The sequence below is a fragment of the Oryctolagus cuniculus genome, chromosome 20, assembly GCF_051225735.1.
Source record: "Oryctolagus cuniculus isolate XC-2025 breed Fujian yellow rabbit chromosome 20, ASM5122573v1, whole genome shotgun sequence".
NCBI classification, from domain to species: Eukaryota; Metazoa; Chordata; class Mammalia; order Lagomorpha; family Leporidae; genus Oryctolagus; species Oryctolagus cuniculus.
This window is the reverse complement of record NC_142886.1, coordinates 19,032,907-19,045,588: the sequence shown is the minus strand read 5'-3', so window position 1 is coordinate 19,045,588 and position 12,682 is coordinate 19,032,907. Positions and strand designations below refer to the sequence as shown.

Genomic DNA, 12,682 nt, shown 5'->3' with positions numbered 1-12,682 from the left:
CGGTAAACAACTCCGGAGCGCGCGGCCCGGGGCGGCCACCGCCCCCTGGGCCCGCACCCCCGGGCAGCGGGGGAGGGCAGGGCCCGCGGGAGTTGGAAAAGCGGAGGAAATTCGAGGAATCGGCTTTCTCTTTGAAAACTGCACTTTTTTTTTTCTCTTTTCCTTTTGCCAGCCCGGGGCGCCGGGGCCGCGGGACAGTGCTCGGGGCGCGGCGCGGGGCCTGCGGGGAGCCCCCCGTGTCCCTGCAGCGCCCCGCCCGCTCCGGGTCCCCGCAGTTACAGACCGGCCGGCCCGGGGCGGGGAGCGGGGAGGAGGGGGTGGCGGTGACTGGGGCGGGCGGGATGGAAGGCCGGAATAGCTTCGCTTCGGGACTCAGGCTAGAACCTTGTGGCTTTCACGCGCGCCCCGCTCGGTCCTGAAATCTGGAACTCATTACCTCGTCACCGGGAAACTGCACGGCCCCCCACCCCCCGACACCCGCCTCCCGGAGCTGGGGAGAGGGGAACGCGCAAACATCCCTTTAAGAAAGAAACCTCCACTGGAGTGATTTAGATTAAGGTGGATGGAAGTTATTTCCCTTCCCGGCGCTTGCCAGATTTCGAGAAAAGCTGGGAAACGGGAGCGGGGCGGGGGGAGCCGCGGGCGGCCGGACAGCAGCAGAGGGGCCGCCGCCGCCGAGGCTGTCAGAGCCGCACGATAAGAGCCGCCCCTGCCGGAGCTCACGTAGTGCGCGGCTGCGAACTTGGGTGTTTCGCAAAGCCGACAAACAGCCGGCGCCTAAACCTTGGGGTGGGTACGGTGTCCCTGGCTCTGCCCGGAGGTTGACGAATAAATAAGAAATGCAGTGAAAAAAAAAAAAAAAAAAAAAAGGAGCGGGGTGGGGGTGGGGGTGCGCCTCGAGCCCTCTGCGCTCCGCCCGCCCCGTCCTTTCCAAAGAAGCGAGCTCCTAATGGGGTGACCTAATTACATCGCAATGGAACTCGCTCTCCGCCACCCGGCGCGCGGGGTTTCATAACAAGACCCGGCAGCCTCGAGTGCTGGGAAGAAACGCGCGAGGCCCGAGGAGGCGGCCCGGCCCGCGTGGAAATAGGAAAGACACGCGGCCCCGCGATTTCCGCCTCGCTGTGCGCCCCGGCGCCCGGGCGGAGGCCGGGGCAGGGGCGGGGGGGGGGCATCCGGACCTAGCAGTAAATAAGTGGGTATTTTATCATTTTTTAAAAAGGGAGTTCATGATCACCGCGGGCCTTTTGGTTCGTGGGTCCCGTGTCGCCCCCTCCCCACCGCCCGCCAAATCAGCGCGGCCAGCCCAGCCATATGTTCCGTCCCCGTGGGGGCGGGAGGGAAACGACAATGAGTTAAAAGTGTCGCCTCCCCCTATTCGCCTGCGTGCTTAGCCAAAGTCACTTTTTTTTTCATTGTTCTAGTGTCGGGGCGAGGGAGGTGTGTGTGGGGGACGGGGGAAGTCGAGGCCTGTGTTTGAGAGCGCGCGTGGAAAGTGGTTCGTTGCTGTGGTTTCTTTTTTTCCTTTTTTTTTTTTTTGCGGGGAGGAAGCATTTAGGGTTTTCCTGTGCTTTTAAAAGTTTAGATTGGATGCGTGAAAGAAGCGCCACGCCTAGACCTGTTAAAAGTAGCAATCAGCCCGAGCGGTGGTCTTTTTTGGCAACGCCCCCCCCCCCCCGCCCACACCCAGACAAGCGCGGGCTGCAAAGCGAGCGCGAGTGTAGACGCGTGCTTGGCCCAGAATCGTGCTGTGCTCGCCCCCGCTGGGCGAAAAAGTTTCCCGAGTACCCCCGCCCCCCACTCCGCAAAAATAAAATAAAATAAAATAAAAAATAAAACAAACAAACAAACACAAACCCCCTCCAAGCCTCCAACCCTCGGCTCTAACGCTGCGTGCGTGCCGGCCCGCCCGGTTCGCTGGGAGACGCCGGGAGTGGTGCGGGCGCCTGGCGAAGTTTTCAGGGGACACCCGCACCCGTCGGACAACGCAGCCCGGGCGCACGGGACGAGCAAAAAAAAAAAAAAAAAAAAAAAAAAAGGAGAAAGTCGAGCCCGCCTTCGTGCCGGACAGAAAACAACAACACGACAACAGGCACCGAGCTGGGGGGGGTGACGTCACAGACCTGGGCTCGGCGGCTGTGTCCCTCCCCCTGCGCCGCGCGCACCCGGGGCGCGGGCCGGCCGAGCCCGCCGACTCGAAAGTTTTCCTCTTTAAGAAAAAAAAAAAAAGTTGTGCGCGGCTCGCAGTGGTTTTTTTTTTCCGCCTCTTTCCTCGTCTCCCCTCCCCCTTCTTGCTTTTCTCTCCTCCCCCCCCACTCCACCCCCAGCTTGACCGCATGGCTGATTCAACCTCGGTGTCAATCAACTTTTTTCCCCCTCCTCTTCCTCATTTAAATAACTTTAGAGCTCCTCCTCCCCCCCCCCGCCCCGGCCCACCAAATCTGAAACTTTATAAATTGGGCTTTGCGCGCCGCAGCCCGGGAGAGTGAGACAGGCGAGGGGCGCTGGGAGCAGGCGCGCGGGAGTCCAGACCCCAGAGCCGGCGGCTGCGCCTTCCCCGCACCGGGACCTTCGCCACGCACCAGACCCTCGCCTCTGCCCCCCGTGCGAGCGCTCAGGATGACCACCACCCTCGTGTCTGCTACCATCTTCGACTTGAGCGAAGTTTTATGCAAGGTAAAGTGGGGCGGAGCGACTGCTTTTTCGAAAAGTCTTTTTCGGTTTTGCCTTAAGAACGGCCGCACTCGTCCGTCCCCGGGGAGGCGGGGGGGAAGTTTGGGTCTTTGGAAAGCAGGAGGAAGAGGAGGGAGGCGAAGCAAGAGCTGCTTTGCGTCTCCGCCTGAGGTTCCGGCCGAGTTTGAAGGAATTTGTCCTCCGCACCCTTGGAGTCTCCACGGCCCCTGGCGGGGATGACCCCGGGGTCTAGGAGCCAGGATCCTGGGGGGCGAAGGCTGCGTGGCATCGGGGCAGGTCTGGGGCGAGTCCTCGGCCCGCGACGTGTGGCTGGGGCCGGGGTGCGCCCCGGTGCCGCGGCGCGGAGGGGCACGCGTCCATGCAAGCGCGGCCGGCTTGTGGGCTGGGCGTGGGGCTGCGGGGGTCCCGCGGGAAAACGAGTCTGGCGCGACGCGTGGCCGGGAGGTAACCCCACGCTTTCTGCTTCGGAGGAGCTGGGGAATCCATTCGGAGGAGAAAGGCCTCCAGTGGTGATTGAAAAGATGTTGCCAATGAGTCGGCGGCGGGGTTAGGGCCGCCGGGCCCGACGGCGCTGTGGGTCTAGGGGGCGAGTGGGCCCCGGGCTGCTCCCGAAGACCCGCGCGGCTCATGGGCCGTGGTGTTGGTGGTGGTGGTGGGGGACAGGGGGTCGTAACAAACTGCCAGGCTGAGCTTAAGGGTCCCTGTGAGGGGCCTGCTTCTTGGGCTTTGTAGCTTTGCCAGCCCGTGTTGGATAAAGCCGGTTTCAAACTCGGAGCCGTTCCAGGAGTGCGGTTTCAATGTACAGAACCAAAGCCTGTGGTGGTTGTTAAACTTCTTTGCAACCGCCCCCTCCCCCAGTTTGAAAGGGTGAAGCTGCTAGGCTGCTTTTAATTGCTGAAGTGTTTCTCCCCGGTCTTCAACACGTCGGGTCATGTTGCCGTCTTCCCTGCTCGCTGCTGCTGTCGGCGCAGCTGCCAGGGCCCCGGGGCTGCAGGCTTGGGGTGCCGGACGCCGGGAGCTGCAGAACAACTTTTAAGAAGTTGGAATGCTCAGCTTTCCTCCCTCGCGACCTCCACTCGCTCCCGCAGTCTCCCCCCTTCCCCGCGCGCTCCCGCTCTTTGATCTAGTGCGCTTTCTTCGCCCCCTCCCCCCGGCAGGACTTTTTAAATGAACCTCATTGTTGGGAACCGGCTCTCCACTGGGTTCCTGTAATCCGCTCGGTGGGGTGGTTGCAGTTACAGATTCCCGATCCCCCACGGCTGATCCCGAGGGGCCGACTTTAGAATTGGCACGGTGGCACCCACACGACCTGGGAGCCAACTCCCAGGTTCCCCCCCATCACACCCTTTCCAAAGCTCGTCCACCCTTTGGGCAGGTGACCAGGGTCTCATTGGAACAGAAACTTGCCTGTAGTTGCTCTGCAACACCCCCCCCCATCTGCTATTGATTGGGAGGTGGGGGGTGGGTGCTTGCCCTGGCTTCCCATCTGCAGCTTCGCGTTAAAGATTAAACACTGGTACTCTTCTTCAAGCCTGCTCTTGCAGCCAGGGCACTCACTGCAAAGGCATCTTTGCAGCCCAGGGGGTTGGGGAGAGCATTGTGGAATAGCCCCTTGGAGGAGCCTGGAGCCCCCTCCCTCCCCTTCCCCAGCGCAGACCGGGGCCCCTAGGTCTTCCGTCCTGCCCCCTTCAAGCAGGGAGCTCAGGCAGCCGTGAGCACCTGTTGCCCAGGGAAGGGAGCACTCTTCTGGACGAGGAAGTCCAGAGTCGTGGGCCAGGTCGTGCGTGGGAGCAGAGACGGATCAAGAGGGGGACTTGACTGTTAACTTTGCTCTCTGAGGCTTTTCATTTTTGGTAGGGGGAGGGGAGTCTTGCCAGGTCTGGGCTGAGCTGGGTACTTTGGGTGGAGGGGCCCAGGGGGGAGGTCAGGGAGTTGGTTTTACAGGTACAAGTGGTTATGAGGGTGCACGGCCTGGGTCAGCGTGGAGCAGGACAGAAGGAGAAGCAGTTTGTCAGCCAGCATTTTGTGGTTTCTTATTCATGGGACCAAAATCCACCTGGGGGCGGTTGGGGGCGGGGAGACGGCTCCTGTGAGAGGGGCCTGCCCCCGGCTGGATGCCCCCCATGGCTGACCGCCCCTTTCTCTGCCCTCTCCTCCCTGCAGGGTAACAAGATGATCAACTACAGTGCTCCCAGCACCGCGGGCTGCCTGCTGGACAGAAAGGCAGTGGGCACCCCTGCTGGCGGGGGCTTCCCCCGGAGGCACTCGGTCACCCTACCCAGCTCCAAGTTCCACCAGAACCAACTCCTCAGCACCCTCAAGGGCGAGCCGGCCGCGGCCCTGAGCTCCCGGGACAGCCGCTTCCGCGACCGCTCCTTCTCCGAAGGGGGCGAGCGGCTGCTGCCGCCGCAGAAGCAGCCCGGGAGCGGCCAGGTCAACTCGAGCCGCTACAAGACGGAGCTGTGCCGCCCCTTCGAGGAGAACGGCGCCTGTAAGTACGGGGACAAGTGCCAGTTCGCGCACGGCATCCACGAGCTGCGCAGCCTGACCCGCCACCCCAAGTACAAGACGGAGCTGTGCCGCACCTTCCACACCATCGGCTTCTGCCCCTACGGGCCCCGCTGCCACTTCATCCACAACGCCGAGGAGCGCCGCGCCCTGGCCGGGGCCCGGGACCTCTCCGCCGACCGCCCCCGCCTCCAGCATAGCTTTAGCTTTGCTGGGTTTCCCAGCGCCGCCGCCACCGCCGCCGCCTCGGGGCTGCTGGACAGCCCCACGTCCATCACCCCACCCCCCATCCTGAGCGCCGATGACCTCCTGGGCTCACCTACCCTGCCCGATGGCACCAATAACCCCTTCGCCTTCTCCAGCCAGGAGCTGGCGAACCTCTTTGCCCCCAGCATGGGGCTGCCGGGCGGCGGCTCCCCGACCGCCTTCCTCTTCCGGCCCATGTCCGAGTCGCCCCACATGTTTGACTCGCCCCCCAGCCCTCAGGATTCGCTCTCGGACCACGAGGGCTACCTGAGCAGCTCCAGCAGCAGCCACAGTGGCTCCGCCTCCCCTACCTTGGACAACTCAAGACGTCTGCCCATCTTCAGCAGACTTTCCATCTCAGATGACTAAGCCAGGGTAGGGAGGGACCCCCTGCCCGCTCCGCCCCGCCCCGCCCCCCCAGGCCCCTACCCGCCCGCCCGAGGCCCCCAGCAAGGTTAAGCTCAACCCCTCCCCCTACACACCCAGAACCTTGGAGTGCCCCTCCCCGTGCCCCCCGCCCCCCTGGTGTCCATGCCTAACATGAGGACAAGTCCATTTGTCAGTAGCTTCTTCTGGCTTGAAACCCCCCCCCCCTCGGTTTTCACAGCCCACTCAACGCGCATAACAGACAAGTCCCATACTCGTCAGTAGACGCCTGTTTCCGACTTAAGCCTTAAGTGCCAAATCACAAAAGAAAAAGCAGTATCAGTTTACAGAAGCAACTTAGTGCCTTGTAACCGAACTTTGTCACTGTGACTATATTACCTCTTCAGCGCCAGGGGGCGCCCTTGGGCCTCCCGGAGCCTCTGCCCAGGGGGAGGGGGAGGGGGGAGGGGAGGGGAGGGGGAGGTGACCCAGAACTAGCAGCTCCCCACTCTGGCGACAGAGCTGTGCCTACCCTTGTCTCAGCTTCCTACACACTTCTTCCTCCCTCCCTGCCCGGGACCCCGCGCCCCACCTTGGGAGGAGTTGTTCTTGGCAGACTTGGGTTTGGGGGGTGGGGGGGAACCTTATCTTGATGCCCGAAAGTCTTTTTCCTTCCATCCCGAGCCCCTGTTGACTAATCTTGCCCAGGTTTGCTAAGTGCTGCAGGAAGGAAGGCTGAGAAAAGCGGACACGAAGATTTTGACATCCGTGGGACTTTGTGATTTAATTTTTTTTTCTTTTTTATTTTAAAGTGGGGAGGAAGGGGATGCTAGGTGGACTATGAGAGACTTGATTTTGGTGCTAAAGTTCCCCAGTTCATATGTGACATCTTTTACGGAAAAAAAATAACAAAAAAAGAAATGAGAGAAAAGCTAAAAAAAAAAAAACCATGTAAGGGGTGAGCAGTTAATGGTATTCATTCCACATACAGTATCTGTAAGGCGATTTCCTGTAGAAGTAGCTTTAATGGTTTTTTGCTCTAGAATACCGTAGGTCTCTCCTTAGAGCATCCACACCGTGCTTTTTTTCCCTGGGATTTAAACTTCATGTAACTTTCAGAAATTGGAGAGCAAAAATTTTGCTTGTCACTGCACATCAATATAAAAAAGCTTATTTAACTTATCAAAACGTATTTATTGCCAAACTATGCCTTTTTTTTGTTAATTTTGTTCATATTTATCGGGATGACAAATCCATAGAATATATTCTTTTATGTTAAATTATGATCTTCATATTAATCTTAAAATTTTGTGACGTGTCTTTCCTTTTTTTTTCCACAGTTTTAATATATTATTCTTCAACAACATTTTTTGTAACTTTACACTTTTTTTGGTTATTTTATTTTAAAAAAATGAAAAATTAATTTAAAAAAATGCAAAAAACTGTTGGATTATTTATTTTAGAAATTCCCCCCTTTGTGTTGGACTGCAAATTGAGTTTCTTTCTCTTTCGGCCTCTCACGACTAGGACTGAGAATGTTTGTAGAGGTTCTGTGACAGTGCAGAAGGGAACCAGCTTGTCGGGGGCACCTTCTGAAAGGGAGCGTCAGCGAGAGAAACCCTTTAACTTCCACGCGCCCGTCTCGACATTCCGCTGGCAGAGCTAAGGTTCTGGATTCTAGGTGTGGAGTTTCCGATGTTGATGTAAACAGAACTGGCGCGCGCGCACACACAAAGATGAATGTAATTACTCCTTTGGCTGGCCACTACCATTGCTTTCTATTTCTCTTTCTTTGTGTGAATTTATTTAAAAGAAAAAAAAAACTTTTTGTAACGACTATTTGCAGTTTAAAGAAAATCAATAAACCCCGTTTTTCTTTTTTTTCAAGAATTGTTGGTGATGGAGCTGTCTTACTTGGTTTGCGATTTCGCCGTGTATAGGGGGCGGGGTGGGGGGGCCTGCTGGGTCTCGGTTTTCTCACCTCCCAACAGCTTCACCTGTTGCTGTCTCTGTTGGTGCTGGAAGTTTGCCTGGCGGAGTGGGAACGGGGAGGAGGGGCAGCGCCTGCTCCGGCTGCTGCGTGGGCTCAGAGGGGGCTGACCGAGGGGCCAGCCTTGCCCCAGCACCACAGCTTCCAGGGTTGTTTCAGCGGTCAGGAGCTTCCAGGCTATCCTTGTCCAGCCCGGGTTCGCCATTGCTTTGGGTGATCCGTGTGGGGTGTTAAAGTGAGGGGAGCAGAGCCCGTGGCGTACCAGCAAGCCTGCATCGAAGAGGGTTCTTTTATTTGGAAGCCTTAGGCTCATTTCCCTCCCAGGAAGTTAGCTTCAAGTCTCAGCCTCTCCACCCTTACGCGGGGTGGGTGTGAGGAGCATCAGGGGGCTTGGGGGCTTGGTCACAAGGGACCTGGGGGGACTCGGGTTCTGTTAAGGGGATGTGGGTGTAGCAAAGTCACCAATAGTTCATGCCACAAGCACGGATGCCATGGGAAATAGGTTGTCATCTTGAGAAACCTGGAGTCCTTTCAGCTGGAAGCCCCCAGCCAAGGCCAGGTGACCCCACGCGAGGTGGTGGTATTGCACCTGCCAGAGAGGAGCTGCATCGTTCCCGAAAGCCTTGAGTCCTGTCCCTAGGAGGAATAACTTTACAAAGGAGGCGGAGAAACTGCTATTTGGGCGCTCGGTCACTGTTGGTTCCTGGCACTCAGTAATAGGTTTTGGGAGGTGGAAGTCCCACCAGACCCCTCTCAAAGGCAGTTAGCTCTGTGGCAGACACTGGCCAGGCCAAGGCCGTCCAGGGGCCGGGGAGGGACTTGCCCACACCCTCAGCACTGTTGGGGTCTGCTGCGGGGCACGGGAGAGGAAGAAATACAGGGGCTGGGTATAGGAAGGGGAAAAGCAGTGCTTTCTGGGAGCAGAGCGAAGCTCTTGTCCCCTAAGTAGAGTGACGGTGTGTGCGTGTGCGTCTGGGGTGGGTGACGGCGGCCTGTGGTCTTACTCTCTTGACTAAAAGCAAAAACGATGGATCCTTTTCCCCGAGTTTCTCCCAGGCAGGTGTACGTGGGCCTTTGGCAGGGCCGCTGACCGGGTCGGGGGGGCCAAGAGCGCTTCCCCAGAGCCCTGTATTTCCTCCATCAGAGCCAGCCCCTGGGGTTGGGTCACACAGATGAGTCACTGGCTGCAGGAGGCCCCGGCAGGCAGGAAGGGGTGGGTGTAAAGGGAAGAGGGGGCTCCCTGTGACACACTGACGGTCCCCAGGCCTTAGCTTCACCAGGGTGACTCCACGGGGTTTAGACCACCCAGGCCCATGAGCCTGATCTTGTACCATCTACCTCTCTCTCTCTCTTTGTTAAAGCTTTATTTATTTGAAAGGCAAAGTGAGAGAGAGAAGGAGGGAGAGAGGTCTTCCATCTGCTGGTTTACTCCCCAAATGCACGAACGGCTGGAGCTGGGCCGATCCGAAGCCAAGAACCAAGAGCTTCCTCCGGATCCCCCGTGTGGATGCAGAGACCCAAGCACCTGGGCCTTCCTCTGCTGCTCTCCCAGGCGCACAAGCAGGGAGCTGGATCAGAAGTGGAGCAGCCAGGACTGAACTGGTGCCCACACGGGATGCGGGCGCTGCAGACTGGCTTTACCTGCTACGCCACGGCACGGGCACCACCATCTAGCTCTTGGAAGGTGGACGAGATGGTCTGCATCTACTCGGGGCGGCCCGTGGGTTTTCCTAGGCGGTTAGAAGACAACGGGCCTCCACAGCTGCCCAGTGCTCTAGGCTGGCAGCATGGGAGCAATGCGCACCCAGCACTGACAGGCGACACCCCACCCACCCCACCCCCGCCCCGTCTCGTGCTCCCGTGGGAGTCGAAGGGCAGTGGGGCAGAAGGGTCAAGCTTGCTTTGTTGGTCGATTTCATGGGCACAAAGTCCCCTTCCCCAGCCCCTGGCCTGGGCCCTGGGGCGGACTTAGAATGAATGGGTGTGGGAGTCCATTGGATCATGAAGCACCGGTTCCCGAAGGGGCAGAGAGGTCACAGCAGGAGGAAGAAGGGACCTTGGGGCCCTTGGACCAGAGTTCAAATCCCAGCTCCGATGGGTGAATGAGTCAGCCTTGGGCTTTTCAGCCGATCCCAAGGGGTTACTGTGGCGAGCAGATGACCCCGTCGCTGTGTCAGTTCTTCCTAAGTGTTGCGGGTTCTTCTAAGAACCTGTGTCTTCACTCACAGTGACTCAAGGAAGAAGTCCCCCGTTTCATGTATGGAGACACTGGGGGGCCGAGAAGTTCAGACTTGTCACACTGAGAAAGTGTCAGGACTCCTGCCCAGGCAGGCCAGCCCCACGGTGGGCTTCGCCCCTGCAGTGTCTGGGACACAGAGCACACTTGGCACTGTCCCTGGCACACAGTAACTGCACATTGACCAGGTTAGCTGCCGGCTCCCTTGGCCCTTAGTGCAGAACCTGCTGGAGCCCCACAAGCAACCAGTAGGGTTGGATGGCTCAGCACACACCCTCCAGCCAATGTCATGAACTCACGCCCCACGAGGCTCAAGATTGCAGTGTTGGGAGGAGGGGACCCGGGAGGTGGGGCAGGCCACCCCCTTGGACTTTCCCCTTCTCTGCTTGCCGTGAGTTGGCTTCGTTAATGATCCACAGACCAGAGGGTGCCCCAGGGCCGCCTTGGGGAGTTGGCCTTGTGCCCTTCTTCCCCTGGGGCCCCCCACCCCTGCGCTAGCCAACCATTGAGTCATGTCTGGCTAGGTTGGCCGGAGGCTACCTCAGTTCAGAGTAGGAGGCGGGTGGGCAGCCAGCTCTTGCCCACCCCTCCCCCTCTTCTGAAGGCCCTGCCCGCCTCTGCAGCGGCCAGCAGGGAGTCCCAGACCTGGGAAGCAGAACGAAACCTTGCCTCTTCTCCCGGTCAGGTCAGCACGGGGGGACGCACCTCTTGGAGGTGCCTGGTCTAAGGGCTGACCGTGCTTTTTGAAAGAGTTCCAGTGTGGGTTACTGACAAGGAAACCGGTGTCTGGGGAGCTGGGGCAGGGGCTGCCCACGGAGAGCCACTGTTGGTCAGTGGACAGGAATCTCCTCCACGTTCGGGCTATTTGCACTTGTTTCAAAATCCTGGCAGAGCCCAGGTCTCAAGGTACAGGGCTGTGACGACTGTACCTGTGCTACCCGCCGGGGGTACGGTGAAAATAAATATTGGTGACGGCCAATTTGTTCACCCCCGAGCCCAGTCAGGTAACTGCCCCCTGACTCCCGGCTGAACCTCACGGAGAGGGAGCTCCTGACCACGTAGGCAGAGTTCATTTCTGCTGCTCCCCTGCTCTAGGGAGATGGGAGCTCTGTCGCCCATGGTAAGGAGCTGGTTTTGGAGTCTGAGGGATCTGGGTTCAAGTCCTGGCTCAGCCTCTGTGACCTTAAGCTAAAAACCCAGTGGGCAGGAATGGGTGTTTTGGGGGTGCAGTGGTTAAGCCCCTGCCTGGGGCACGTGCAGCCCATTTCTGAGCGCCTGAGTTTGAGTTTCAACTTTGTTTCCAACCCAGCTTCCCGCTAATGCACACCTTGGGAAGCGGCAAGTGATGGCTCATGGACTGGGGGTCCCTGCCACTCACATGGGAGACCCGGATTGGCTTCTGAGCTCCTGGCTTCAAGCTGACTTATCCCGGACTGTTGTGGGCATTTGGAGATTGAACCAACATATGGAAGATTCTACCATTCTCTCTCTTTTTTCCACTCTGCCTTAAATAAATAAATATTACATAGACTCATTTAAATGATAATAAAACTCAGTAAGCAGACCAGAGCCCTGCCATTTGCAAGCTAGAACGCTGATGCTGCTCCTACAATACACCTGGTTTAGAGTCACACCCGGAGTCCCATACAGCAACACCAGAGAGCACATGACCAGATACAACCACTCCGAAGAGCTGCAGGAAGGTAAAGCTGAGTGAGAAGCGGCAGCCCCCAAAGAGCCCATAGCGTAGGAGTTCACACCCACGAAGGCCACAAACGGGCAGACCCCACCTAGGATGACAGAGATTGATGGGAAGACAGAGGGAGCGCATCGAAGTTCACGGAGCTGTGCCTGACGATCTGCACAAGTTTCCTCTGTGCGGTGTACGTCTCAGAACTAAGCACCTACAGATCTGTGTGAGTTTCCAATACTGCATGCAAGAGGCAAACAAAAAGAAGAGAGTATGGCCGGCGCCGCGGCTCAATAGACTAATCCTCCGCCTGCGGCACCGGCACACCGGGTACTAGTCCAGGTCGGGGCGCCGGATTCTGTCCCGGTTGCCCCTCTTCCAGGCCAGCTCTCTGCTGTGGCCAGGGAGTGCAGTGGAGGATGGCCCAAGTGCTTGGGCCCTGCACCCCATGGGAGACCAGGAGAAGCACCTGGTTCCTGGCTTTGGATCAGTGGGGTGTGCCGGCCACAGCGGCCATTGGGGGGTAAACCAACGGTAAAGGAAGACCTTTCTCTCTGTCTCTCTCTCTCTTTCACTGTCCACTCTGCTTGTCAAAAAAAAAAAAAAAAAAAAAAAAAAAGAGAGAGTAGTACCTGGCCTGTTAGACATGTGACAAACCGTGGCTGGTTTTGTGGTAGCGGCAATCACACAGTGTCAGTACCAGTTTGGGCCCCTTTTTGTGGAAGAAGGGAATGGACCTGGAGCAGGTGAGAAACTTGTCTGGGGAGAGGGGCCTTTGACTTAGTGGGTGGTTGCACCGAGTCCCCTAAGCCCTACGGCCACTCCGTGAACAGATGCAGCTTCTCTTCAGAGAAAGCCGCATCCACAGCCAGCCAGGCACAAGCAGGGTGACTCATGAATACACGCAGTCACCCACATTTCTCTTTGTGGGTTCAAAATAAATCTCCCGTAG

The 12,682-nt window shown here is 58.1% G+C and overlaps 1 protein-coding gene across 1 annotated transcript; it reads left to right on the top strand.

Moving 5' to 3' along the window:
- Positions 1-2,317: 2,317 nt before the first annotated feature.
- On the top strand, positions 2,318-7,704 carry ZFP36L1 (ZFP36 like 1 zinc finger CCCH-type). Its single transcript, XM_002719544.6, has 2 exons — positions 2,318-2,676; positions 4,858-7,704. Exons 1-2 carry the CDS (start codon positions 2,620-2,622, stop codon positions 5,815-5,817), a joined length of 1,017 nt encoding a protein of 338 aa, XP_002719590.1. The 5' UTR covers positions 2,318-2,619; the 3' UTR covers positions 5,818-7,704.
- Positions 7,705-12,682: the final 4,978 nt, after the last annotated feature.